Source organism: Gavia stellata, chromosome 25 (assembly GCF_030936135.1).
Source record: "Gavia stellata isolate bGavSte3 chromosome 25, bGavSte3.hap2, whole genome shotgun sequence".
Taxonomy (NCBI): domain Eukaryota; kingdom Metazoa; phylum Chordata; class Aves; order Gaviiformes; family Gaviidae; genus Gavia; species Gavia stellata.
Genome location: NC_082618.1, coordinates 7,606,138 through 7,633,406, shown reverse-complemented (window position 1 = coordinate 7,633,406; position 27,269 = coordinate 7,606,138). Strand labels below are relative to the sequence as shown.

At 43.6% G+C, this 27,269-nt stretch overlaps 1 protein-coding gene across 2 annotated transcripts in view; it reads left to right on the top strand.

Moving 5' to 3' along the window:
- The window catches only part of FAM222B (family with sequence similarity 222 member B), a 36,709-nt gene extending 9,797 nt beyond the window's left edge, over positions 1-26,912 (top strand). Inside the window, exons 1-2 of one of the 2 annotated variants that reach the window (XM_009822033.2) lie at positions 17,101-17,182; positions 22,878-26,912. In XM_009822033.2, the coding sequence (XP_009820335.1) occupies positions 17,101-17,182; positions 22,878-24,463 (1,668 nt within the window). In that variant the 3' untranslated portion in view covers positions 24,464-26,912. Of the gene's footprint in view, positions 1-17,100; positions 17,183-22,877 lie in introns of those variants that run through there. The other variant, XM_059829263.1, reaches the window with a different exon arrangement.
- The last annotated feature ends 357 nt before the right edge of the window (positions 26,913-27,269 follow it).

Below are 27,269 nucleotides of genomic sequence, written 5' to 3'. Positions count from 1 at the left end.
TTCACTAGGAGCTAATAAAGGAGAGTTGTGCTGGAGATGGAGAGTTTGTACCCAGCCACCCAACTGTGGCTTTGCTGCAGTTGATGTTCTGCAGCCTCCAAAACAGTAAACTTGAAACAGGAAGGTCTGCTCTGTGAGTTGATGGTATCTTTCTCGTTAAGATAGATTCTGGGAAAGTAAGCTGCATTCCTTAGCTCTTGCAAACCTTTTTAATTGTTTTTTCTCACAACCTTAGCCTGATCTTATCATGTAAGTAATTGTTGCGTCATATTTGCTTTATTCCTTCTACTGGGAAGTCAGATAATTGCTTTATACCTTTTAATGGGAAGTGTTTGGGAAGCCTGTTACCTCTGAGATGTAGGGGAGCAGTGCAGCGACTATTGCGACACTTGCATTTCTCCCAGCTTTTTTGGAGCTTGACAGGCAGCGAGCAGAAGGGAGGCACGGATGGCTGGCACCTTCCCTAGAATCGAGTAGCAGCCATAAAGTTACTCGGTGTTTTAGACTCCGTCATAAAAGTAAAGATACCAGCTCAGATGTGCCTTGTGTTTAGGTATATCTCATCTGCGGGAATATTCAGCCAGACTTCCCTTATGAAGTAGTATTATAGGTTATTAATTATTCATAGTCAGTTTAATTCTTCTTTCTTGCATATTTAATTGTAATAGCATGCTGTATGTCACAGTGATTTCCCAGAAGAACTGTACACCAAAGGAAAACCATTTAGGTATATAGTCTTAAGTATGTCCCTACTAGTCTTTGTTGTTTAATTTTGGAGCAGAATGGGATATTATCAGATGTTTCTTGCGGAGAAACAATTATGCAAAATCATGATTTAGCTTAATCTTTTCAGCTAAATTCTTCAAGCTCAAATAGCTGGTTTGATTTTCGCTGATGACATTTACGTTGTCTTGCTTATTTGATGAGGAAAAAATGCTTAATGGGAGGGAGGACGTGACTTTTGTTTTCTTCTCTGAAGGGGGGAACCTCTATCAAAGACTTTGGAAGTGCCAGTCGATTCCTTCAAGAAGATGAAGGAAGGGAATAAGATTTTTATTGAGTTTTTTTCAGTGATCAGAATAGCAATGCCAAATGCTTGTGTGATTAAGGTTGGGGTTTTTTTTAATGACTAGAATGGGCTCTTAGTGCTTGACGTGAGAAAATATTGGAGGCACAGCAACTGCAAATGCATTCACAATTTGATTTGTGTTACCCTCCTTCTAGAGCTGTTTCACGCTTGTAAGGCACTTGGTGAAACCGAATCCCTCGTGTTTGGAGAGCAGGATTGTTCTCTGAGATTTACCGTAGGAGTTTAAACTTCTGAAAAATCTGTTTACAATGTGTCTGAACTGGAGGATAGAGGACACAGTAGAGACTGTTATCTGTTTACTGCTCAGATAAGGAGGTGGAATAGATTGCTGGCCTGTTTCTGAACTCTGCTTAATGAATGGTTGCTAGGCAAATTGCATCTCAATCAGCTTAATCCTCAAGATGTCATTTACAGGTCTGCTCTTTGTGAGGGCCAGAACCGTGTGCTTTCAAACTGTACAGGCCAGAAATTGCTAGCAAAGCAGCTTAGAATAGCTTGTTCAAAAATTCAGTGTACATGTGTTGCTGAGCTGCCCAATTTAAAGTGCCTGTTGTCACAGGGCTGTCATTGCATGGCCATGCGCTAGATTAGACGTTCCGTGATAGACAAGAGGCAGCAGCATCATTAGCACCGTTTCTGGATCGGCACAGCGTACATCATAACGTTTTGGCACTGGATTAACGTGAAAGAAAACGTTTCTAAATGGGGACTGCACTGCCGACGTGATGAAAGGTATTTCTGTTTTGACTGAGTTTGCTCAGAGCCTGGCGTGATTTCGGGGTGTATACATGGGGCATGATTAACTTTGGCAAACAGTTGACAGTGGGAGGTGGTTGTTACCTGGCACGGGGCAGGGAGCTGGGACTGGCCTTGGAGAGAGATCTCTAATCGGGAGAGGGCACGGGCTGGTCGTGTGAAGGCTTCAACCTGCCTCTGAAAACAGTGGACTTTCTCCCGCAGCATCAGGAGAGAGCCAGTTAATTGCATATGCTGGTATGTGTGTTGCCCACATACATTAGGCTCATGATTTAGTCCAAAGGAAAAAGTTTCCTAACATAGTTAAGCTTTAACAGTCTCTTTGTAAAGGAAAGATAACAAGATACTTGTTTTTATTGGTTTCCCGTGACAGCAGTTAATCTTGTTGCAGGCTGAGCATTGTTCTTTGCATGGCTACACCTTCCTTTCGTTTGAAATATATCCTCTGTGAGTGCTATATGTTATGACAGTGAACACTGTAAATGCAAACTGGAAAAGACTGGACTTGTTGAATGCTAAATACATTTTAGAAATGTTTATGGTCACTGTCTGCTGATAGAAAATGTCCTTTGAGTGGCATGGTTATTAAAAGTGCAGGTGAAAGCGTAGTATGTGAACTTTGCAGTGCTTGCATAGTTTGGATGTGTGCAGCTTTTGTGTTATTCCAAAATACTGTTACAATTTTAGGAAAAGATTGTATTAAAACGTGGAGAGCCTCTCCAAATAAAGCATAAATAAAATATTCCACCTTAGTCACCAGCAAAATGATGGTGGTGCTTGCATCTTTACGCTGTAGATGGGAAGAGTACTGTCGAACAGAAGACTTTGTGATCAGAGAGTGCTTTTCATGCAAATGAAGATTTTATTACATGCTGCTGAATCAGGGGCTTGTGTAGCGAGAACAGCACAGAAGTGATAAGATCACTTTGTCATAGCTTGAAATTTTGCCCAGCGTGTCTTTCAGATTGCTGAAACGGGCAAGAAACACTCTTGTTAAGGGCACAGCAGTAACAGATACAATATTTGGGGGGCAGGGCCTTTTCTTCGTGGTACGGTCTGTCTGCAGTGATCTGCCACGTATCCACAACTCTGATTTCAAAGCAATGAGGAACTTGCAACGTGTAGGTGACCCTGCGTAGCAGCGAAGTCATAAAAGCTCCTGTTTCTGATGGGATCCCAGTTTTGCTCTTGTCCAAATGGGTACAGAATCTCCTCTCTGCTGCAGGCTAGGAGCCGTTAGCACTGGTTAGAGCGGAGTTGTCCCTCCTTTTGGCTGGGATAGCCTGTGTCGCCTGTTCCGGAGTCATGCGAGGGCTCTGCCCACGCCGCGGGGCTGTGTTTAGCCGTGGAGGGCAGCCATTTAGGACTGGCTCTGTTGGTTTTCCTTTTGTATTTGTTAGCTAATACCGTCTTCCTGATGTCCTTCATTGATGGTTAGAACCAGTTTGGTTTAATGAGGACTGTTGTTGCCAACAAGCGAATAGATATGTGTAGTGGAATAGGCATCTAAATCTTCCCCTGCAGGTGGGTAGCGTTCAGCATCCTGAGGTGACCTTGGTAGAAGTTCTCCGGCGTGTTACTTTCCCTCTTTATTTATCTCTCTTGCTGTGTAGCAGCTTTCCTTACAGAGAAGCGTCTGAACTATTGGAAATCCGTCCTTTCTTCTCTTCCTCTCTCCAGAGACATTGTCAGCATAACACCCAAGCTACTTAGACTGACGCCTGAATATTCTGCTTTTCCACAATCAGGAAGCATTCAATGAAGCAGCAAGATGAGAAGAAGTTTAAGATTTAGGACTGACTTTTTTAGACACTTTTCAATCCATAATTTTGAATAGTCTTGGTGAGGAAGGTCAAAGGCTTCCTTCACATTGGATGCCCCTGTTTGTGTGTGTTGAGCATCCATCAAAGCGTATAGCGCAGGGGAGAAACATGCTTAACAGCCATCAGATTGCAGCGAGGGGCTGTTCATATTTCAAATTCTCATCTGAAGAGTCTAGGAACAAAATCTAACCCTGCACATTCCTGGAGAGTTTCAGAGCGGCAGGATGGAATCTTTTTTCTGTTTTTCTCATGCAAATTATGGTAAGGATTATTCAGTGTTTAAAATCTGGTTTATACTGGCTTCTGAATTTCATTTAAAATAAACATCTGGAGAGCATTTTGATCTCCTGTGCAAGACTGTTGTCTGCCTCGTTAAAATGACTTCTGCTTAATTTTTAGTGAAAGGCAAAGACCTAGATCATTTCAGCCCAGAGGCAATCTAAATGGTTCACCTTCTGCAGTTAGAAATTTCCATGAGCACACAGCCTATCTGGCAGATATTTAAAATCCTTTCTGTTGAGGAGTGTGGCAGCCATAGGTATCTGTTTCTTCTGTGTTGCTCTTTGGGATCTGCAAGGCTGCTACCTGTAGTGCGATTTGTACTTCTGCAAAGCCTCATTCTGCCGGTCCTGAGCACGTATCGGAGCGGATGCTTCATTCAAGGAGAATTATGGTCTTGTCCCTTTGCAGCTTGCAGTACAAAGCCCTCCTCTGGAAGATTGCCACAGTTTGCTGGTATCCCGCAGTCAGATCAGTGGAGCAGTGTCGCACAGGGAGTAATCGGTTATTTATTCAAATAGCCATTACATTTGGAGTATGTTTTCTCTGATTTGACAGGCGCTCGCTCCTCTACTCTTCACTGGAGACTGAAAATGTGTGCCTGTGGTGAGAGTGCTGGGTATGTGCTTCCTCTGTCTTTCTGGCTTTGAGATGGGTTCCTGTTGCTCTTTGGCAGACCCTGAAGCAGTGATCTGTGGAAGCAGTGTATTCAGAGCGAGAGTGACTTTACCTCTTTGTTTTCCCTCTGTATTTATGTCTGTATGGGATCAGCTGGTCCCACATTATGTGTGAAGTAGTTAAATTTTAGCTTGCATCTGTAGGATGTGATTTCTCCCCCTCCCTTCTAGTCGCTTTGATCAAATCAAATAAAAATGCAGCGCTTTCATTTCTAGTTTTGTAGTTTCAAAGACAATCTCTTGACATGCTCTAGCAGTCTGGACCCGAGTCCTTTATTTTCCCTTAGTCCAAAGGCGTGCTGTGTCTTTCGCCTTTCTCTGTATCAGCAGTTGCAATCTGCATTGGCTTTTATCTGCATCAAAAGACAAATGGAAGAGAGCAAGACACTGCAGGAATGGGAAACAGACTTACATGCGCAATGGAAATATGTAATCCTTACGTTCAGGCTGCCACATGGGGTACAGACCAGTTTCTGTATTGGAAATCTGTAGCCTATACTCCCAGAAATGTGAGTTTAGGTTTTAGGCTTTGAAGGTTGGTTAATTCCCCCAGTGGTTAATACCAACATAAAATTTTCTGTGATGTCAAGCCTTTCCTTCTAAATGCCTTTTTTTTTTCCGCACATGTCAACTATACAAAGCAACACTCGATTTGAGAAATTAGCATTCACACACTCTGTAAGCACTTTATTTTTGTCCGCTTTGTGAGCAGCTGAATACATGTCCAGGCTGAAATACGCTGAGCTGCTGCTTCCTGGCGAGCGTGCCAGTGCCGCTTGGCATGAGGAGCAGTGAGAAGGCTCCTGGCTGCGCAGACGCGGGAGAATTTGGAACTTTGTCTGGTGTCCTGCAAAGGCGCTGCTGACCTCCATCCTGGAAAAGCACATCTGCAAATCTCCTGCTCAACTGCATCCTGGGGGAGAGGATCCCAGCTAAGCCATACTAAATCATACCCAGTTTCTCAGCGAGATGAGCACTCTGGTCGTTGTCATCCCAATCAAAATCCGAACCATGTCTGGTGGCATTCATAATGTTGAGGTACGCATTACTTTTTCAGAGTAGTAGCGCTTAAAGCAAAGTGTGTTTCTCTCTGCATTAAGGAGTCAGATTCAGCTATTCAAAGCAAGTTGATAAATTGCTTTTCATTAAGTGTCTGAGCGCCAAGGGGTTCAGTATGTGTTCCAAGGAAAAAAATACATTAATTACAGCTTCTGTAGAGCATTTATCAATCACATAGTTATAAACAGTACTAATGCAGTTAATTGAAGGTAGGAAAATTTACCTTTTGAATTTGTTGACTCTAGCAGTTCCGTGGTTGGAAAGACAAACTGTCTGGAAATTAAAATCAAGCGATACTTTGGGGATTGCCTGGGTAACTGTCTCGAGTATACACTTGACCAGACTCTGGCACAGTGTTCAGAGGGGGTGTGCTGCCTTTTAGCATGAGATGCACCATGGAGGTCAGGGCTGCCCATGGCTGTTACAACCCAGGTTATCGGGAGCTCAGCGTTGGTGCAGGCAGGTTTGTGCCGTGTTTGCTGTTGAGGTACAGTTGTACGGGCTGCGGTAGCAGTATTTGTTCTCTTCTCGCCCACGCAGCCAGGTTGTGTTTACCATGCAAAGGGATGTCTCACTGACTGTAGTACAATTACAACTGCATCTGTGTCCTGTCCGTACAATTTATTTATTGCCGTGTGTGTGTGGTGTTTTTTTTTTTTTCAAAGAAAAAGGCAAGTGCAGAGGAGGAAGGACGCACAAAAGGAAACAAAAATCTCCTGCTCACCTGTAGTCAGTAAAACTTACCGTGAAAAAAGAAATCTTTTGTGAATGTAAACTTTGGATAAAGGCGATTTGTTGGTGGCTGCTAAAGGAATTGGGTGAGATCACGCTGAAGTGTTTTATCAGGCCTGCAGACAAAAATCTCAGGTGCTTGTGGTGTGCAGAGGTTTTGAATACATCTTGCACGCTCATGGTCCTTTCCCTGCGGCTGTTTCAAACTGCCAGCTGTGCAACTGGCCAGTTTTCATGCTTCTCAGGAAAGCGCTGAGAATAGCAGAGACTTTTTACAGTAGCTCACAATTAATGTATTTCTTGTCCTTTCTTCTGTTGAGTTGTTATGAGGTGGCCTTTTGAGTTTCTTGGAAGACTGATAAGGACACAAGGTCTGTGTCAGGACAAGCCAGCGGGGCACCAGCACCTTGTTCTGAAGGTTAACGGGAAAATGCCGTCTCAGTGTCTAGTCCAGCTCTTTGGTATTCACCTGATGGCTTGTATTTTCTGCTAGCGAGTGTTTGGTACTTGTGTTGCAGCTTCTCTTTGAGGTTCTAAGAATACTTTTCATCTTTACAGTAGGCCGCACAATATCTCCAGCTACAGAAGAAGGTCTTATCTTGCCCTTACGAATGCTAAAATGTGTATCTAAGAGCTGATGTCTTCGTGGACCAGCAGGAAGCTCTGGCACTGTGCACAATTAGAGATCTCCGACTTTGTATCTTAAATAAAAATCTGCTGTATATTTCTCCGCTTGCTTTGTAAATAGGCTGTTAAAATTTCACCATAGGTGGGACCTTAATTCATTATCCCAAGAGCTAAATACTGAACCAAACAACTGTCAGTGTAATTGTACACGTCAAAATGGTACACATGCATAACCAATGCAAACTGAAATCCATCCCCCCGTGAGCCTGCCCGCCTATGTTCACGCACCACCATTACACCTGGTCGACAAGTGAGTCACTACTTTTTTTTTTTTCTTAATACGTGAGTTCAGTTTTTTGTTTGGTATGAAGTCTAATTCATTCTGCCTCATCTTATTTGCAAATATTTCTCATTTTCAAGTGAATCTATTTTTAAAACAGGATTCGAAGCATATTTTTCAATCTCTAACAAATGTCTGGTTTGTTGTTTGTGTGTTGCGTAGAGGTAAAATTTGTTCAAAGTTAGCTCTGAAAAAATGGGTTTTCTTTAAATAATTAGCTTGCAATAAACAGGGGGAGATAGCTACTTTCCTACTCGTGGAACTGTCATAATCTCTAACTTCTAACGATATTTTAGAAGGAAAAACTGTCATCCTTCTGTTATGTGCAGCCACAAGGATTTCTGTAAGTCATGATTAAGACTTTAATTCTGGGCTTTTAAAGAGTCAGTGTGGAATGAGGGAAGATAATGATAACGGTGATCTGTGCGAAGCAGCCACTGGAGAGGGAACTATTTCATGTTTCCTTTCCCTTTCGCCTAGGCAACTGTTTGCTGTACTTAAGAAAAGCTTCCTTTTGAGATCTGGGAAGGCAAGAAAGTCGAGAGGGAGGAATTCTGGCCGAGAGCAGCATGAGGAAGCTCACAGCTCTTGCACGTCCTTTGTGGTAAAGTAAAGCCCAGAATTACAACCTCATGCTTCTCCCAGACATTAAACACGTAGGAAAGCTGCACGTAACACCAACGCAGTGCACGTTCTTGCTGATGATGTTGAGGTTGTAACTGCAGACTCTCCACTATGGGAAAGGGGTCAATGTGTATTTTGGTTTCTTATCGCTTGAAGGCAGGAGGAAGTTGCGTACGAGGATGGAGAACGTCTGTTGGTGGGAATGTGTGGTGCCTCCATTGGGGTATGTGTTAGCAGCATCCTGTAGTTTGGTAGCTGCTGGGCTGTTCTGGGTTTACTTTGGAGGGAAGTCATCTCATCTAACCTTAATACCATCATATTCACATGAAAACATGCACACTTATATCTGTAAGTCCGTTACGTATTTTATAGTAGCCGCTGTGATATTATAGATGCTGCTCAAGCATGTAGGAAGGAGGTGGGTTTAGTTTGCCCCGAGGATAATGGATACTTTGGACGAAAGAATGTTTGTTTGTGCCTCTCAGTATCTTGTTGAAGAAAATCATACTGTCTGTGAATGTTACAGTGATGGGTAGGGAGTCTGTTCTGCATTTTGAAAATACAAATGTAAGCCTAATATCCAGGGCAAGTTATGATTTTGATGACAACGCTGTATTTACCTGGCCTCTGCTCTTAACTGCTGCAGTTCAGCTGTAGCATCCTTTGCTCCCTCTCCTAAATGACCATGCAGATTTATCCACTGTGAAACATAACTAAGATACATCCCAGGCTGTTTTTTCATCCCTGTTTCCTACCAGTACAGCATTAAAAACTTGGAGTTGGAAGTTACCATATAAAAGGAGAAAGAAAATTAATTAAAGATCAGAGTGCTTTAGTGTAGTGAAAATTCAGAGGTGGCAGATACAAAGTAATTCAAATAGCTTTTGACTTCAGGCGGGTCGATTTTCCTGTTTCTTGCATATGTTCCCATGGTAAAAGTAGTATCTCATCTGTCTTAAAACTGACCACTAGCATATGTGTTTCAAGCACAGCCAGAAATAATCCTTTGAAGCTTTGGCCAGGCCCTACAATCGTCCCGACTTGTCTTTTCTGCATCTTTCCTTTGCCTTAGAAGCGGCCTGCAACACCTGGCCAGACCTACTTACACCTGTGTTGTCTGTCAGCTCCTGCCACGTTGCAGAATATGGAGTTAAATCTAAAAATAGGCTTAAAAAAGAGGTGAGGGCTTTGAGCAAAGTAAAATAAGCCACTGATTTGGGTCATGAAAGGGAATTGATGTCACTGGTTCTCTGATGCAGCTTTCTTGAGTTAAGAAGTTCTGTTCTGAGCCATGAAAACGCAGAGGAGCGGTGGTGAGCAAATGGCACTCAGGAGAGGGAAGGGTGGTCTTCTTCCAGTTCCCCTGGGGAGACTGCTCAGACCATGACCTCGTAAGGCTGACCTGAGAAGTCAAGGTGCTATTGAATGCTCCGCAGTTTCATTTCTCTTCACGGTCTTCTTCAGTGGTAGAAAACTGTCACCCAGCCTTATCCTTTTAACAAGGAGTGACCACGGCGTTGGGTGATTAAATGCTTCATCCAAAATTACGTCAGGAACCTGTGGTGAGCCGGATACTTCCCTCGATCTCTTCTGTTGTAGGCTAACCCATAATCAGGAGACCAGTCTTCTAACATAAATCTGGTCAAAAAACCTTAAGCCTCTGTAAAAGGAGTTGCGTGCAATTTTTGCCTGTTTCAGAGTGGTTATGTGGCTTCAGTAAGGTTTGTTAAGTGCTTTGATATGCTTTGGTGAAGGGCAGAGTGTTAATAATTAAAACTGGAAGGAAGTTCTAAAGTAGTATGGGGGATGGCGACCGCTTTCTGGTCTGTTAGTTAACAAAAATGCAAAATATAAATGGACGAATCAGCAGGAATTTAGTTTAACGGTCCCTTCCCCCAGCCACCTGCATGGGCTGAGCACAAAAAGCAGCTAATTGTCTGCTCCGCTGCAGAGATGAGAGAAGCTGGTCCTACAACAGGAAAGGCTATTGAACTGCATGAAGGTGGTGAATTATCAGCACTGAAAACCTTTTGAGTTGGTATCTTTATGTGTTCAAAAAGTACATTATTTGTACTGGTATTTACAGCATTCAGGGGCTGATGAAACCAGCATCTTGTGACACAAATCTTATGTTTCAGTCCGTGTAATTAAGAGGTCAGTAAAACTGAAACTTGTTTTTGAAACTCTACGCCTTCATGGTGTTTGGGTGTTGTCGAAGGGTGTGTTTGGTAAGGACGGGCCCTCTTAATGGCTTTATCTTGGCCCAGCTAACGAGCTGTTTGCAGAATTGCGCTGTGATTTGCAGTGGGCAGACTGTAGGAGCAGCTTCGTGTTTGTCCATTTTACTGCTAGCAGTTTCATTTGCAAAGTGCAGGCAGGAGCAGGCTTCTTGCCAGCAACAGCTTCATTCAGATTAGGGCTTTAGTTCAATTATGTCCAATTAACTTTTATTGCAGATGGCAGTGATAATTACTTGCAAGTCAATTTTTTGGCTGTGGTTATCCCAAGGCTAAAGTCTGTGCTTGATGGATTTTAATAACTGAAGTGACGTATAGCTTTTCCTCTTTTTTTTCTTCTTTAGGCCTCAATTAGATGAAAGGTCAGAAGCTGTGTAAAAATCCGTCTTACAATTAAAGCCAACTCTTCTACTCCTCAGCAGATGTGTAGTACTGTGTTTTAAAATAATCTTTTGGGACTGACCTAAAAACAGGCTTTTTAAAGTCTAAGATCGTAACCTTGAGCTTGCTGCTGCTTTATCCGAAGAGTGAATTTGATGGAGCTGATGTCACACGTGGCAGTACCTGCCTGCCTGGAGCTGAGAGCCGCCGCCTTGGCTTTTTTTACTGCACTACCTCCTGTTCAAAATTGCTAACCTGGAATCCTTTAGTGGTAGCCCTTGGGCATGAGGAGTGTGATATGAACAATATTCCATTTAAGTGCTGTTACCCCAGAGCTTCTTCATTTTCTTCCTTGTTGAGCGTTGCCATCCCAGCTCGGGAGAGGAGCAGAGCTGTACGGCAGCAGGTGCCTCCCCTCTCCCGAAGCACCCCACGTACATTTAAATTCTCTCTGCTTTCCCCTCCAAACTATTTAGTTTTGTTGCCTGAGTAACATTATAAATGGAGGTCAGCCTAAAAGGTGAGTTGGTTTACAAGCAAAATCATAGTTAATTAAACTGCAAGAAGCAAAAATTGATTTTGATTGAAACTGTTGCAGGGCTCTACAGAAAGGTCTCCCTGAATGCAGAAAGCCAAAAGGTCCTGTGCTGGCAGATGCTGACGGTGCGCTCTGCTTGTTACAAAAGGCGACTTTCTATTGTTCAGTCTTCCTATTTATTCATCGCCAAGTACACTCGATGCTATTGTGATTTATTGCCATTTCAAAAGACTACCTCTCTGCACGTTATTTTGCAGTTTTCCATTTATAAAACGTTAAGAGGATGTGATATGAGCTGGCGATGAATACATTGCTAGTTTGGTAATTTTGTTCCAGGAAACAGTAAGATTTCTCTCTGGCTCTTCAGCAGTCCTGGGAAGGGGCCATTCTGGTAAGTGCCCAAGAATAAAGGGGAGTTTTAGGGCTGGAGAAAGGCAGGAAGGCTGCAGGATCAGTCTAGACACTGTCAAGCGAGGCACGGCTGACTGGCAGGAATCGTATTGAACTCTGAGGTTGGTGGGGGGTGGTTCAGCGTCTGTAGTTGACATGAACAAATTTTTGAAACCCGTAGATTTTAGGTTACTTTGGGAGAGGGAAAAGGAATGAGTCTCATTTGGTCTTGAGCAGCCTGTTGGGGGGTAAATGAGACGCTGAGTTTTCCTTGGAGCAGGAAAATTGGCCTGGATTCAATTATGTTTCCTGGCAAGTTCTTACAGACATTTGTACGAAAGAAACTTCACAACCCGAGTTAGTTTTTGGTTTTGTTTGCAGCATTTATATATGCTGAACTCGGAATGTGCCACGTGCGCTTGGGGGTTGCCATAAATCCTGCCAGCGGTTATGGAATTTCACGGGACTACCTTGTGAATAACGAGGAGAAGCGAAGCGTATCAGTCAGCCGCAAGCGCTTAACAGCCCTCGCACGGCTTACGGGACCCCAGGGTGCTGGAAACTTGGAATAGTTTGGAGCTTTTCTTTTGTGTGTGGGTAGATGCTCCTGCTTCCTCCCAGCCCTGAGCTTTGTGAACAAGCCTGCAGTTAATCGTGGAATTTCAAACATCCGTGTTTACTTTCAGGAACCTAACTTTAAACTTCACCAGCTCACTTTTGCTTAAAACAGCTCAGTTTCCCACATTTCACTGGCCGGGGATGGTTTGTGGGGAGTGTTTCCTTTGTGTGCTTACCCTGTAAGGCCTCTTGGGAGCTTCAGAGACTGGTATATTTAAAAACTTGGCAATAACTCTGCATATGTGGTCTGTTTATATAATGATAAAGCTATGTTAGAGTATTAGAAATTTCCTAGTAGTACCAAGTTGCTTTACACCTAGGTTTTACTCTGGCTTGTAAAAGTTTCCCCTGCCCTGAGGAGCACTGGGTCTGGCAGAGGCAATACTAATCTTTGAATATCAGCCAGAAAATACTATATATTTTTAATCCAGAAAGGTGATATCACGGTAAGTTTTACTGGAACTGATTCTTAGCTCCACAGGGAGGGTGTCCCTGGGCGGTGGGTGGAGGTGAGTTGTTCTGTCCTACCCCATGAGCCTTGGTGGTGACAGGACTTACTCTGAAAATCAGTGCAGGGGACACTGTGCTGCCTGGACCAAAAAGCAGGTAAGGCTGAACATAACAGTCATTGTGGGGATGTGACAATTGCTCCCAAATCCCTCTTAAACTTAACATGCTTTGATTTAATTATTAATAAATCTCAGGAGGAAAAAAAAAAATGTTCATGTGTCTAAACCTGCTAACTATTTCATAGAGCGTCCTGCAGTATGTGTGCTGTTAAGATTATATCCTGCAGCCAGATTAGATTAAAATCACTTCAAAGAGGGGTATTTATTTATTTATTCCAATCTAATGATTGTCTTCCTCTAGAAATGTACTTTATCTTTTTATGTGTATTTTCAAGACAGAGCTCGTTATGCTGTGTTTGGCAGTATACAGAATCAGTTTAAAATACAATTTAAAAACTTTAAAGGTAAGGGTTTTACAGCTGCCTTCCATTGCTGGGTGCCAAAGCCTACTGGTCAGTTTCCAGTTTGGAGCTGACTGTTTTAGACGACAGTGTTACTGATCCTGGTAGGGTGCAAAAAACCCCTCGGTTCCTGACTCACTGTGTCCGTTCCAGCTCCCCCAGTAACACACCGCCCATCCTCAGAGGGGCTGGGGCAGCAGCCCTGCCGGGAGCTTTGCAGGTGCCGGTGCCCACACAAGTTGCTGCCGTGGAGCCAAGTCTGCCGGTGAGAAGTCTTGATGTGCCAAGTTCAGTTTATCTCCCGCTCCGGACTAATTAGAAGCAATAAAGCCAAGCAGAGGAGGGGATGATGGGCCCAGCTGGCTTTGTGTCAGGACCCTGCATTGCCGACCTGAGACCGTGTGTAACAACAGTTTGAGACAGCCATTAGTGCTCACCTCAGTCCCAAATACAGTCCATGTGGGGCATTTCAGTTCATTTCAGCTGGGCGGTACGTTGGAGTTGTCTGCACTAGCTTGTGCTGAAGACCAGTCGGGACAGAAAGAAGTAGTCAGGTGCTGAGTATCTCAGAGGGAAATGAACAGGCTTGTTTGTAAAGATATTTCAGATGCATTTGTTTTCAAATACAGAGGTCTCAATTTTGAAAAATTGTATTCATTTCATAGAGAACAAAAAATGGAGCGGGATTTTAATTATAATATGGAATTCAGCAATGGAGTTACGGTCAGCACTTCTATATAAGTCTGAATTTCTTTTTTTAATGCTCAGCAGTGAACTAGATGGCATCAATTTGGTTATTGCAAATCAAGCTAAAAGAATGATTTCGTGCTTCTGCTTAAAATTATTTTTGTAAGTCCAGTATTTTCTTTAAAATTATTATTGCCACCCCCATCTTTTATGAACCTTTGGCATTGCCTAAAATGATTATCTGCCTGCAGGAACAACTTGCCTTTATAGCCCTCTCTAAAACGTTGCTCTCTGTATTGGAGCTAAAGCTTCCGTAAATACATGTTTTGACCTTCAAGGAAATACTGCTGTCTTATCGCAGAAGCCTGGCTATTCTGAGTTGAATGCTGTGACCACTCTTAATCACTTGTTCACTCTCCTAATGTGCCATTATCCTGTTTATTGCTCTGTGCGTGGCGCTGAGCCTCTCCGTGGCACTTCAGCAACAGGCTTACTCAGAGAGTCACAGTGTTCAGGCTATAATGAGCGTTAATGACGGAGCAGGTGAGCAAACCCTCTGCATATCTTGCTGTCAGCAATGCTACTTGTTCAAAGAGTGCGTTGAGCGCTGCGCTGCAGAGCGCTTTTCTCTCTTTCGGAGCTGCACACAAACTTGCCATCAGTTAAGTAATGTTTTAGACACCGACCTCCTTTGGCTGTGCAGGGATGGGAAGTAATCCTGGGCTGGCATCAGACATTACTGGAGTAAAAGGTAGATGCTTAGGTGGATATAGGAATGGTGTGATCTGATGGTTTTCTGACAACAGTGAAGGCTCTTAATTTTATTTGTCTGCTTTTCACCGAGAAGTAGGTCTTGTTTTTGCCAGTCTTCTGAAGTTGATGAAATGAGGAAAAAAGGAGAATATAATTACTATTTTTTTTCTTGCTGACTCTGAGTGTTTCTCTTGCTTACTCAGGTAAAGCTCTGGCAACTCACATTGGCTTTGTCTTCTGATTAAAAGGAGCTGGATTCTTGTTTTGTCTTTTTGGTCTTGCTGGGCATTATTTGGGGCAAGAAACTGCTGCCAACAGGCTGTTTGCAAAGTTTCACTGAACATTGCATACTTACAGTCACAAATGAATGTCATCTGTAAAGGTCGAGCAACTTTTCAGTTCCTAAAGCAATTCCTTTAAGCCGTGGATGTGACGGGTCTTCAGTCATCATCCAAGAACTCCACCTGCTACAGAGGATGAGAAGAAAATCTGGGTTTAGACTTACTTTACAGGGTTTTAAAACTACGTATCTTGGACTTCTGGTAGTGCAGATCATTACTATCTCCTGGGGATGAAATGGAGAATGATGTAAACTTGTTCTGTTGGTGGTTGCACTGTCGTCCCCGCGGCTTGTGGAGGTTGTGTGCTTGTTTCTCACGGCAGCGAGTCGCTGTTACTCTGAGTGGGTAGGGTGAATGGGCAATAGCATGGAGTTGTCAAGCTGACATTCAGTGCTCCAAATTATTTTTAATTGTTAGTCATACTGACACCCAACGGGCTTGGTCAGCAGTGCTCGGTCAGCTTTTGAGAGCACTCACACAGTGGAGATGTAGAAGTTTTCATAAATTAATATTTGAACAAGATTTCTTGGCCATTGGTTTGATCAGCCTATGCATGTTGAGCTGAGGAGATACATATAAGCATGGAGCTAATAAATTACACAGTGAGTAATTGCTGTGCTACAGGAAAGCTTTAAGTCCACGCTGTTCGCTGTGTTGGTGTGGGTATTCCTTGGGTGGTCTGACTTCTGACAGTGGTCTGAGGTTAGATTTCAAATTAAAGTATTTAAAATGTCCCTGCAGAGAAATCTGCTTTTGGAGCTTTCTGGAGCATGAAGGTGGTGGTGGTGCTATCCAGGATGCAGCGCTGACGTTGCCACGTCGGGTGTCATCCAAAGGCTTCACATCGTTTGTGCAGTCCTTGGCAGTGTGACTCTTTCAGAAGTGGCTTCTGTGGGGTTTCTGCAACCGTGGCTTCTCATGCTGGTCTTGAGCTTTCTGCTTCACTTGTGTTGATCTTTGAATGCCTCCCCAGTTGTTTTAATTGGGAGGATTTTGAAACAATGACTGAAACTAATTAATTTTGAAGCCTTCAACTCGTCTAAGTTTTGGGGGCCATATAACACCCCGAGCCCTTTCTAGCTGTTCCTTAGGTGTTTTGGCTAAAGCAGTCTCTGTATAGCAGCATTGATGCTTGTGGAGATTTGGGCAAGGAGGAGAAGTCAACTGATTTCTCCAGCTTGGCTCAGCCACCCTGTTTCCCAGAGCTTTCCGAAATGCTTGTAGCTGGCTGTGGCTTGCCCCAGTAGCTGCGGCAGGGGGGATTTGAGCAGGGGCTCGGACCAGGTGGCTCCTAGAGACCTTGCTCCAACTGAAATGTCTCTCTGTAATCCTAGTAACATTGGGAGACTTCGAGCCTGAGTTAGCTTTGGTGCTGGGAACCCCCCCTTTGTACGCTGATGATGGGATTTGATGGTAGCTGTGCAGTGTTTATATATAAAGAGCTTTAGTGCTGCATGCATTCATTTCGAGGTTTGATTTCCTAAATGCTGAACCTCTGCAGTAGAGGACGGTGGCACCTCTGCAGCTCCTTTGTGCAAAAGGCACGTCTTGCTGTTTGTCTAACCCAGAGCCGCGCAGGTTAGCGAGTCTCCTATGAAATGAAGGAAGTTGTAGCCATTCATCTTTCAGCCTAATGGACCACAGAAATTACAAGCTGTAGCATGCAGCTTAATCTTGCCACAAGGCAGAGTGCTGCATACTTTGCCTTCAATTTATGCATGCCATGCCTTTTTATTAAATGTAAATAAAAGAGCAGTTGACAGGATTTCTCCAGAGGACTTGCTTTGGCTATACCTAGTAGATAGCCAGTGCATTTTAATATATAGTAAAATGAATGATGGTGGTTTCTTTACCGTTCATAACAACCACCTCTGAAATTTGAGGACAGAGTTATGGATTATCCTCTGCACGTCAAGCAGCAGAGGAGAGCGAGACGGCTATTTTAGTTTTAACCCTGCAGATGACCCACTTCTTGAAGTATTTCCATTGCCGTTACGAGATGCAGTAAGGGCCGGAGCAGCGGTTGTGCATCTGTGCTTGGTCAGGCCTTCACCCAGGGATGGCTCTTTGCCGCTTTCTTTTCTCTGTTCCTCCTTGTATTATAACTTTGAATTGTCTCTCTGTTGTTGCAGTGTGCAGAGGAGTGAATGCCCCATGTTGTGTTAGTGCCTGTCTGCCATGCTGGCCTGTCTGCCAGGACCAGGTGACCTCTCCTTTCAGCTTCTTTCTTACACGCAGATGAACACTGGACTTCAGAAATGTGAGTGACGTTTTGTCTGCAGGATGTGGTTAACTGTTAAATCTGGCTCTGGTACAGCTGTGACATAAACATTCAGGATACGGTGGAAAAACTATTTAATGTTAGAGTCTTTCTTTTGTTATGCCTTCAAGGCATCCATCAATAATGGCTCTGAGAAATCGCTTGGGAGGTTTCACGTGTGTGCAGCAAGCTCTCCCCCCTTCCTGGCTTTATAGAGGTTAATTTTAACCACAGCAAGACGAAATGCAAGTGAGGTTTCTGTGATATCCGTGCCTCTTTGCTGAAAACATTTTGTGCTAAAGGTGTGCCAGCTGACTTGCTTCTTAACACAACTTTTTCCTGACTCTTTTTCACTTCCATTCGTTTAATTACTGGTAGACACCAATAAAAGTTGGATCAGGCTAATGCAAACCTTTTGAGGTCAGCAGCTCTGTTGTTCTACATACCTGAGGTGTATACTGCAGATAATAGTGATCTAGCCCAAATTACTGAAGTGCAAAGTTTCATTCTTCTTTCACATGTCTCTTTGGTGCCTCTGAAAATATGTCTGTAGAGTACTCTTGATAATTCTTTTTTAATAACTTCAGTCATTTTTTGATAGTTGCACTAGTATTTTTAAGAAGGACTTAAGCTTGGGAATGTAAGTTTACTGGCTAGAGATATTTTAAAAAGCTTATTCTGTCTCTCCTCTTTGTCACTGAAGTTCCACATTGATTGTTCAGCTGAAATTTCAGAAATACCAAGGTTTCTACGTAAGATCTCTGTACTTGGTTCTTAGGGCTGTGACCTGTCTCTTGTATTTGAAATGTGCATTGGGAGATCTCTGTACCCTCAGCTTGCTGATAGACTCGTTGCTCTTTACAACCAAGTAATTTACACTCCAGTTATAGCTAAAATTGTTATTATGTTAAGACTTGTGTTACTGAAAATAGGTAAGATAATTTTGCAATTAAGGGTGACATGTTTAAAGTCCTGCCAGAGTTGAATGACACTGTTCACGTACACGCATGTGCTCCCTCACAGCACCTGCATAGCATTTACGCCGACTCCACGGGTTTGGTCATTGTAACGACGCTTTTGGCAATAGTAAAAATCTTGACTCACAAAAGGACTTCCTTAGATGGCATGAAACTGTGCATTCCGCTCCTTTCTCTTTTCCATTTCCAGTTCGAGCTTTGCTGACCGAAACATGCTTATTCAAAAGGTAGGCTGTTGTGGTGAGAATGTGCCTAGGTCCTTGCATTACACAAAGTGTCTTTGGTGGCTTGGAAAGCTTAGTTCTGAAAGCAAATTGTTGAGGTGCCTGTGAGGGTAGCTGTGCATAAATCAGGTATTTGCTAATTACACATTTACGAGGCAGCATGCTGATATGTGGGCAGTTTCTTAACCTGGTGGTACCTGATGCTGTTGGAGAACTGCTTATCCCCATGCTGAAAGCATTGCTGTATCCTGCTTAGTGAAGAGCTTCAGGTACTGCATTTAAAAGAATTTAGGGCATAAAGTAGCTGGCAGGCACTGGCTGGCAGTGGTAATGCTCAGCTGTTCCAGTTTGCTCTGATTTATATGGAAAATGAAGCTGCTCGTACAGACCTTGCTCACCCCTGCTGCAGATGTGTGTAAGATTAATTGGTGCATTTCTCTCCATACTGTATATGCACAAGTAGTCTAGCCCCTGGCCAAAGGAAAGCTGAGTTAATGAGCATTTTTAATGAACGGTGACTTGTGACTTTTGATGGGGGGTTGGAAGCGGGCTTTAATAATAGTGCTATTGCTTTTATAAAAGGCACAGAACTCCACAGGATAGCCTTTATTCAGATTTACAGTGTTTGTATTAATAATTTTTTAAGTGTAGTTTTCTGGATCAGACTTTTTATTAACACTTAAAAATCCACATTAGCTCAATTGTCTTTTTTTTTTCCTTATCACTTTCAAGTAAGAAGCATTTTTCTTCAAGCTGGTCTGTGCAGTAGGAGTTTTGTGGATTAATATGCACATACTTTTTCCTTTAGAAACTGATCACTATGGGACTTCCAATTGCAGTATTTTTCTTTGCATTCCAACCTGCATCACAGGAAAGGCTAAACCTGAAATTCGTCCTTATCCACGCAGGGGATTTCTCAGTGACTCTGAAACTGATATTCTCTCCTTCTTCCCAGTGACTCCAGTACAAACCTGACCAGTCAATCGGGATACTTGAGGCAAGGCTGCTCAGGCAGTGTCCACAGCCACTGTTGGACATAGTGGCAGTGCCGCAGGGCTGGGGAGAAAAAGGGTGATTTTTTTGTGACAGTGGTGCAAAGTCAAGGTGAACGATGCTTTTTGGAGAGCTTTTTTAGGGGGAACAAAAAAGAGAAGAGCAGGTTGGGACTGAATATGGGGTCATCAGCTAAAATCAAGTCCTTTCCAGGGTTGAGGGCTCTTTCTGCAAAGCCTGTAGAGAAACTGCTGCACTTGAGATTTTTATGCAGAAGATGGGCACAGCTGTTTTTCGCTTGTCCCAGTGTGGATGCTCTCATTAGGGTAGGAATCCTGAAGGCCTGTTTGTATTTTGTTTAATGTTAATGAAAATGTGACCATAGGCAGTTTTAAAAGCAGGGGGTTTTAAAGCCTTAATGTGAAATATACTTAAAAGATGCTACATTAGTGCTGAGGTGAAGCAGAGAAATGTATCTCATTTCATGATAAAAATAGTTCCAGAGGTGAGACGCGCACAGGAATGTGACCAGGTGAATTGGTTGTCACGAGATTAGCAGGAGTGTGAACTTGCAGCTCACCAATTTATTGGGGAAATTGCTCATATGCACAGCTTCACCTTACAGTAAACATGAAATAATTACTTTTCAACAAAAGCATTCTGCCTTGCATTTATCATTAGGTAACTTTGTGGAGCTCATCCCGTTGTTTTCTTAATGTAGCTTGTTCACCTGCCATCCTCCTCATCATTTTATGGCCTGATACAGAATTCTTGCACTTGTGGTATTCTAATACCAGCATTTTCTCTCAGTCTATTCTACCTGGTTTTCCATTCACGTAGTAACCAGACCTAATTGTTCTTTACTGGTTTGTAGGATATTTGTATGGGATATTCAGACTCTTGATTGCCCCATAATGCCTTTCTCCTAATTTTTGTTTGTTGCCTTAATTATTCCAATCATTGAATCTTGCCTGTGGAGCTACCAGCAAAGCACATTTTAAGCGGTATGTTGGGACCCTTGCAAATACATCACTTCAGTCAGGCCTAAGTGGAACGGCTGAGTTAGTCCATAGTAAAAGGAGCATAATCTTAGCTGTACACAAAATGGGCTCTGTTTGAAATGGTGGTTGGTTTCAGAAGATCCTGTCCAAGAGATTTAAAAAATAGTTTGCCATTTGGTAGGATGCCAAACTTTATATTGGTGTGCCATTTAAGTTTAACTGAGGGGTTATTTTCTCTCATCAGAGGAAGGAGTTCTTCCAGATTTGGGATTACAGATGTGTTGTAACGGATAGCTGCAGCCTGTTCAAACGTTGATGTTTTAGCTGCTTTCTAAAAGCTTCCATCGCAGTTCCTGCATAACAGAAAAATAGATGCTTGGGTAAAAGAATATAGCGTATCTGTTCAGTGTTTATGTTTACCACCTAATTTGCTGATACGCCTATAGATAAACCAGGCTGGGAAATTTTGATGGTAAAGGCGTCTTAAAGTATCTACTTAATCTTTCATCTGAAAAGAAAAGCTTTATGTGACAATGGCCATAAGCATAACATAAACCATAATGCAGACAGGAGTGGATTCCTTTGTCCGTTGTCCATGGTTCTTCTCTGATTCATGGTGAGTTGCAAGGGTCATCTCTGGGGGAAGAAACAGAACTTAATGGGCGTGGGCAATGCTAAAAATAAAGGTTGGTATGTTCATGAAGGCCTTGGCTGCTGAGGCAAGGTAGTACCGACAAATCCATTCGGAGGCTCTTCTCTCCTTTAAGAGCATAGCAGCTCCCTCAGAAGGACAGATGTAAACCACCTGCCTGCAGCGGCAGGTACAGGGATATGAGCAGAGAGGATGTTCAGGTTATTATCAAATGAGCATTTCCTTTGATTAGGAGCAAGGGTGGTGTGTGTTTGGATAGCACAGAGAGTAAGGCTATAACCGGGGCTGTGGTACGTGCTGTGCTGGAGACGCAAGACAGCCTGCTTGCAAAGCTTCTTATTTCACAAAAGGTATTTTTAATATTTCTATAATTATCCTTTTCTTTTGGTATCCATCCTATTTTCCATTTTCTGGCCCTTACTTTCTGAAAGTGAGTACTCTTAGAGCAGTGCTGCTCTCCCTCACCTGTGAAGACTGGAAGCTGCAGGATGCAAAGAGAGGGAGATGGCTGGTACTCAGACTTGAGCTGTATTTAGGAACCTTTTGGAGGCAATTTGCTTAAAAGAATCAGAGGTGGAATTTCAAGAGGAAGGGCTGTTTGCCTGGGAGCATCAAGCTCTTCACTGGAGCATTAGATTTCCATGGGTCAGAAGGCCAGATGCAGGGCTGGGGTGCTCTTGGGCTCTGGAGGAGCTGGCTGCCACGTTTCCTGTTCTTTCAGCACAGCAGCAGATGGCATGGGGATGCTGAAAATTTTAGCAAAAAGGATGGGCTGTTTTTTCCAGTAAACTGTTTGCAAGGTGGGGGGGAAAAATCAAGCAAAAGCAAAATCGGATTGTCAAAGCTGCAAGCCATTATTTGAAGATTATAAAATCACTTCTAAAGCAGTAGTCCCATAGGAGTTAAGCAGCAGAGCTGTGGTGGGGGAATGGCCCAACTCTCTGCTTGGAATACAATTACAGCGAGAGAGGCACGAGCATTTCCCTAGATTTCTGAAGTTCTTCTCAGAAGCAGTTTGGGCTTGTGTGCAAGGTGGGTATCTGGTAAATCGGAGTGAGTGAAACCACACCTCTGTCTCCAAAAGTCTTTTTTCTGTGTCTGGGGAGTAGCAGGTTTTCAATCTTGTCGGGTAAGCATGTAATTTTGCTGTGTGATGCTAGGATGCTGTCCTAAGCAAGGTGCCACACTGAAAATTCAGCTGAAGAAATAATTGCAAGCCATAAAATAACGCACGTGTGGCCTTCTTCCATTTGCTGAACTTGGCCTGACAAGGGCTTCCTAATGGACAAAAAGACGCTCAAAGTGCTTTCAGATGTCAGCATCTAGAAAAGAACTCGGATGTAAATGGAGGCTTGAGCTGAAGTGCTTCGTATGGTTCCCACCTCAGCATTACACGGGTTTCATGTTTAATTCATAACTTTCTGGTTTCCGAATTACACGGTAAAGATACTGAAAATGGCTTGAAGAGCCATGGGGAGGCAGCCTTAAATTAAGAGAATAGAAATTAGCCCACCACCACAAGCTGTAAGAAATATTTCAAGCTGGAGACAATCTGATGTTTATAGCATGTTACCTGTTTTTGCCCAACTGTAAACATACTCTGATGAAAAAACTGGTTTCGTTTTGCTCCCCTGGGCAGGTCTTGTCTTAAGCTGAACTGGGGGTTGTGTTGGTCACCAGGTAATAAGGGGAATGAGGTATCTGGTACACGATCTGCTGGTCTGGGAAGATGAAGTTCTTGCCTCTTGATTCTTTGGAGGTTTTCTACCCTTGTTGTGCAACTGTCTTGCCCTGGGGTTGGTCCCTTGCTTACCAGAATCGGTACTGACAAATTTCCTTTCTCCGCAGGGGACACTACACAGAAAATGAGATCTGCACAGTATCCTACCCCAGCAGAATTGGATGCTTATGCTAAGAAGGTCGCCAACAATCCACTGACTATAAAAATTTTTCCAAACAGTGTCAAGGTTCCCCAGAGGAAACACATACGCCGTACTGTGAACGGACTTGATACTTCGGGCCAGAGGTACAGTCCCTACCCGTCTCAGGCCACCACGAAAACAGGCCTCCTGGCGATAGTCAAATCTCCAGCGAAAGGAATTATCAAAGACTTTGACGGGACACGCACGCGTCTGCTGCCGGAAGCGATGATGAATCCCCCTTCCACACCATACGTTGCACCTAGCACTTTAACCCACCCCCAGGCGCTTGCTCGCCAGCAGGCTCTCCAGCATGCACAGACTTTGCCGCACCCCCAGAGTATACCGCAGCCACAGACTTTGCAGCACCCTCAGGGTATACCACAGCCACAAAGCTTACCGCACCCTCAGGGGATACCGCAGCCGCAGACGCTGCCGCACCCTCAGAATATGCAGCAGCCGCAGGGCTTGCAGCATCCTCAGACCATGGCACACCAGACTCTGCAGCACCCCCCGAATCCTTTGCTGCAGCCAGGTTTACATGGAAGCAGAAAGATGCCGGATGCAGATGCGCCGCCGAATGTGACCGTGTCTACCTCAACCATTCCCCTCTCTATGGCTGCCACCCTGCAGCAGAACCAGCCACCGGACCTGAGCAGCATTGTGCACCAGATTAACCAGTTCTGCCAGGCCAGAGCTGGCATTAGCACTACCTCAGTATGTGAGGGACAGATAGCAAACCCCAGCCCTATAAGTCGCAACCTGCTTATCAATGCAAGTACCAGGGTATCTACTCACAATGTCCCTACACCCATGCCTTCCTGTGTAGTAAACCCTGTAGATCATGCTGCTGCTGCTATTCCTCCTGCCTCTGTTAATGTGCCCATGGTGAATATTAACAGGGTGCCGCCCGCGTACCAGAACGAAATCAAATCGGTTGCGTGGAACCAGCACCAGCTTGCACATCTGCAGCAAATGTGTGGGGATGCTGCTGGGCCTGCTGGACTCGCAGGGAAGCACCCTCAGAGAGAGATTGCGGGGCAGAGTTTTCCTGGCAAAACTTCAAACTACCCTCAAGAACTGTGCATGGGCCAGTCGTTCAGCTTGAAGCCCCCCATCGAGAAGCCTACGCCTTCTCCACCTGTGAACGGGTTGCAGGGACCCTTGCCATATACCAATGGGCACTATTTCCAGCCCATGTGGAATAACATTCTGCCCACACCCAACAGTGACAGCTCTGGGTCCCAGGACCTCGCCATGCCTTTCCACGGGGGACAGCCCGCAGGAGCGCCGCTAGATTGTGCAGGAGGAACTCATTACAGAGCTGGAGCTGGCCCATCCAGCCAGAATAATGTGATGCAGACCATGGATTACCTAAGTGGGGACTTCCAGCAGTCCTGCTTCAGAGATCAGAGCATGGCCGTGCTGGGAAAAGTCCATCGGCCTCCCATGAACCGAGCACCTGAACCAACTGATAGTCGAAATCTTCATATTCAACACCCAGGGTATAGATAGGCTGCAGTCACTTTCACAGACAAAAATTATAGGTTTAGTCTTAATTTTAATTAATAAGCAAGGCATTTTTAACTTGCAAACTTGTGTGATCATTATAGTAACCATTGGAAGAAGACATACTGTATATTTAAAAGCTTTGCTTACATGTTATCTATCTCCTTTATACATCACGTATTTAACATGCCTTTTGTTTCAAAGAATTTCATTACACTACTTCACGCCACAGCTGTTTCCTCACCGCAGAATCCCCTTTGTGCAGCTTTTGCCTTCTGCTTAGTAGCTACTTGCTGGACTGATGTTGAGTTGCTGCAGGGTTTCACAGTTGCATCTGTTTGCCAGCTCCATCAAGAGCGAGGTAGCGTAGCTGCTTAAATTTCCATCTCAATTTCCTCTGAAGATTAAGAGCAACAGAATTTGTCAGGAAGCAGGGCTTATTTTCAACTCGAAAGCCCATTTCATTAATGCATTAAACATTGACCATTTGCACTGTCTAGAGGCCTATTTAATTGAAAAAGAAGCCCGCATTTGAAAAGAGCTAGCTAGTGGTATGTATTTAGGCATTAATATAGGAAGAAGCTTTTCAGCTGTTTCTTGCCGAGACACCCCCATTTATCGTTTAGACTTTGTCCAAAGTCAAAAGTCTCTGGCAGATTTTTCTGACACTTTTTTTTGCAGACAGGGTATGGAGGAGGGGGGAATGGCGGTTTTAGGACGTAGGCAGCATAGCTGCTGTAGGTAGCTGCCTTTTTTCTGCATTGTATTTCCCTTCCCCTCTCCCCTTTTGCCAGTATAAGAGCTAACTTTGTCTGAACCCCTCGCTGCTAGGAGTCTGGCTGTCCTGATGTGAAGGGAATCCAGACCCACTGACAACTCCAAAAAGGGTTCAGCCGCTTCTCCGGTAGCTAGAATTAATTTCAGGGCAAGGAGACGTAACTCGAGCTCGTCTCCGGTGCAGTGAGCGGGCACACGGGGCGGCATGGCACCGTCCCGTTCAGTCCTGACGGGACTGGAGGTGGTTGATCTGAAGCGAAGCTCTGCTCACGAGCTACTGTGGGACCAACGGTCCTGTATTCCTCTCCATCAAAACACCACAGCAGATTTAATGGAACGATTCTCCTCTCTGGGAATTAGTGAAGCTATTCATAACATCCCTTTTTCCCAGGGTTTCGGTGCCTAACTCCCTGTGTTCCCTTCCCACGTCACTTCCAGCAGCTAGTAGAGTCAGTGACTGTAGGACACTAACTATTGGGTAACCTCAGCGTCTTGTTCTCCTCAGTGTACCGAAACATACCTTTCCTTTCTAACAGCCGAATTTGTTGTAAGTAGAAAATTTCTCATCTCTGTTAACGAGACTAATACTTGAACATAATGATCACAATCAAGTTTGGAAATTAAAAAAAAAAAAAAACTCCAATAAAAAAAATAAATGCATTGATTCTTTATATGTACACTGGCTAAAAATATTGCTCTACACTGTAACTTTTAAGTGTAATATTTCTGTATGAATGTCGCCTGGTAGTGTGGGTTTGAGTAGCATTGTGTATGGGTGAACCCACTGGCCTCTGCCATCCACCGGCCTCCCTCACAGCCCTTTGAAAAACAAAGCCTTAAGTATTTGCTCCTTGAACTTTCCTTAACGAGCATGGTTTGAAATCTTAAGACATCATACAAAGTTTAAAAAAAAAAAAAAAAGTTTTGAAGTGACGTCATAGTTGGCTAGAGATTCTTAAAAGTTTTTCGTAAATGGAAAAATTAGAAAACATTTATTTGTATTTTTTTAATTTAGACGTGTAGTCCTGGGCTGTAACAAATATTTAGGTTTCAAAGCTTAGCAGAGTACGTTCTCTGACTCCTTGCGTAAGTTAGTACACTTATGTCATTATTTAAATTCTTTTAAGTGTACTATAAACCGTTCTTTAGTGGTAACTCTTTAGCAAAGTTAAGCAATTTGACTAAAGACGGATTAAATTATGTGTTGGCTTGTGTTGCCTTATATTTAAAAAGGAAAAATTGCCTGATTGTGTTATGCCAAATGATAGCAACATGAAGTCCTAATTTATTGTTTATAATCGTATTCCTGCAGTCTTTGTGAAAACTGGTAAATATACATCTATGAAAGAACTAAAATCCTGAGGCTTTTCATGCAATATTTTTCTGAATACATTATATTGGAAGCCAAGGTTCGAGTCTGAAGCTGCTTCCCTTACAGTCTCCCCGCCGTCTTCCCCGTCCTACTCCCCCAAATCGATCTAGGGCTGTGCTATGACTTTGACCTTTCCTGCCGAGTTAGTTACTGTAAGGTGTTCTGCTACCTGAATACGTACCTTTTTACTAAATAAAATACTGGCATCTCCTCTGTTCAGCAGCCTGCTACAAATCTCAACCCAGACTGTTATTAAAAGCTGATTTTTTTTTTTCCTCCTGCTCTTCTCCTGAGAGAGAGACTTGAGTCGAGTCCCGTGTTGTGGTGTTTGTGGAAGTGGTTTCGATGCCGGGGAGGTGTTTGCGTTAGCGACAGCAGCACGCTGTGAGCCGATGGGGATTGTTCTGCATGGGCAGCCGCAGGTAGAGCCATGACCTCTGAGACTTTGCCCCGGTACAGCAGGACCGGGAAGCAAAAAATACTCCCGAGACTCATCGAGGTGGGACGTTGCTTGAAAAATAGGAATCATTTCACTATTAAAATATACTGAAATATTTCCTTTTGTTCTAGGAGTGAGATTTTTCTTTACACCAGCCCTTTTCACTTCAGCAGCAGACTGTTGCTGACAGGCTCTCCTTCCTATATCTTCTCTAAAGACAAACA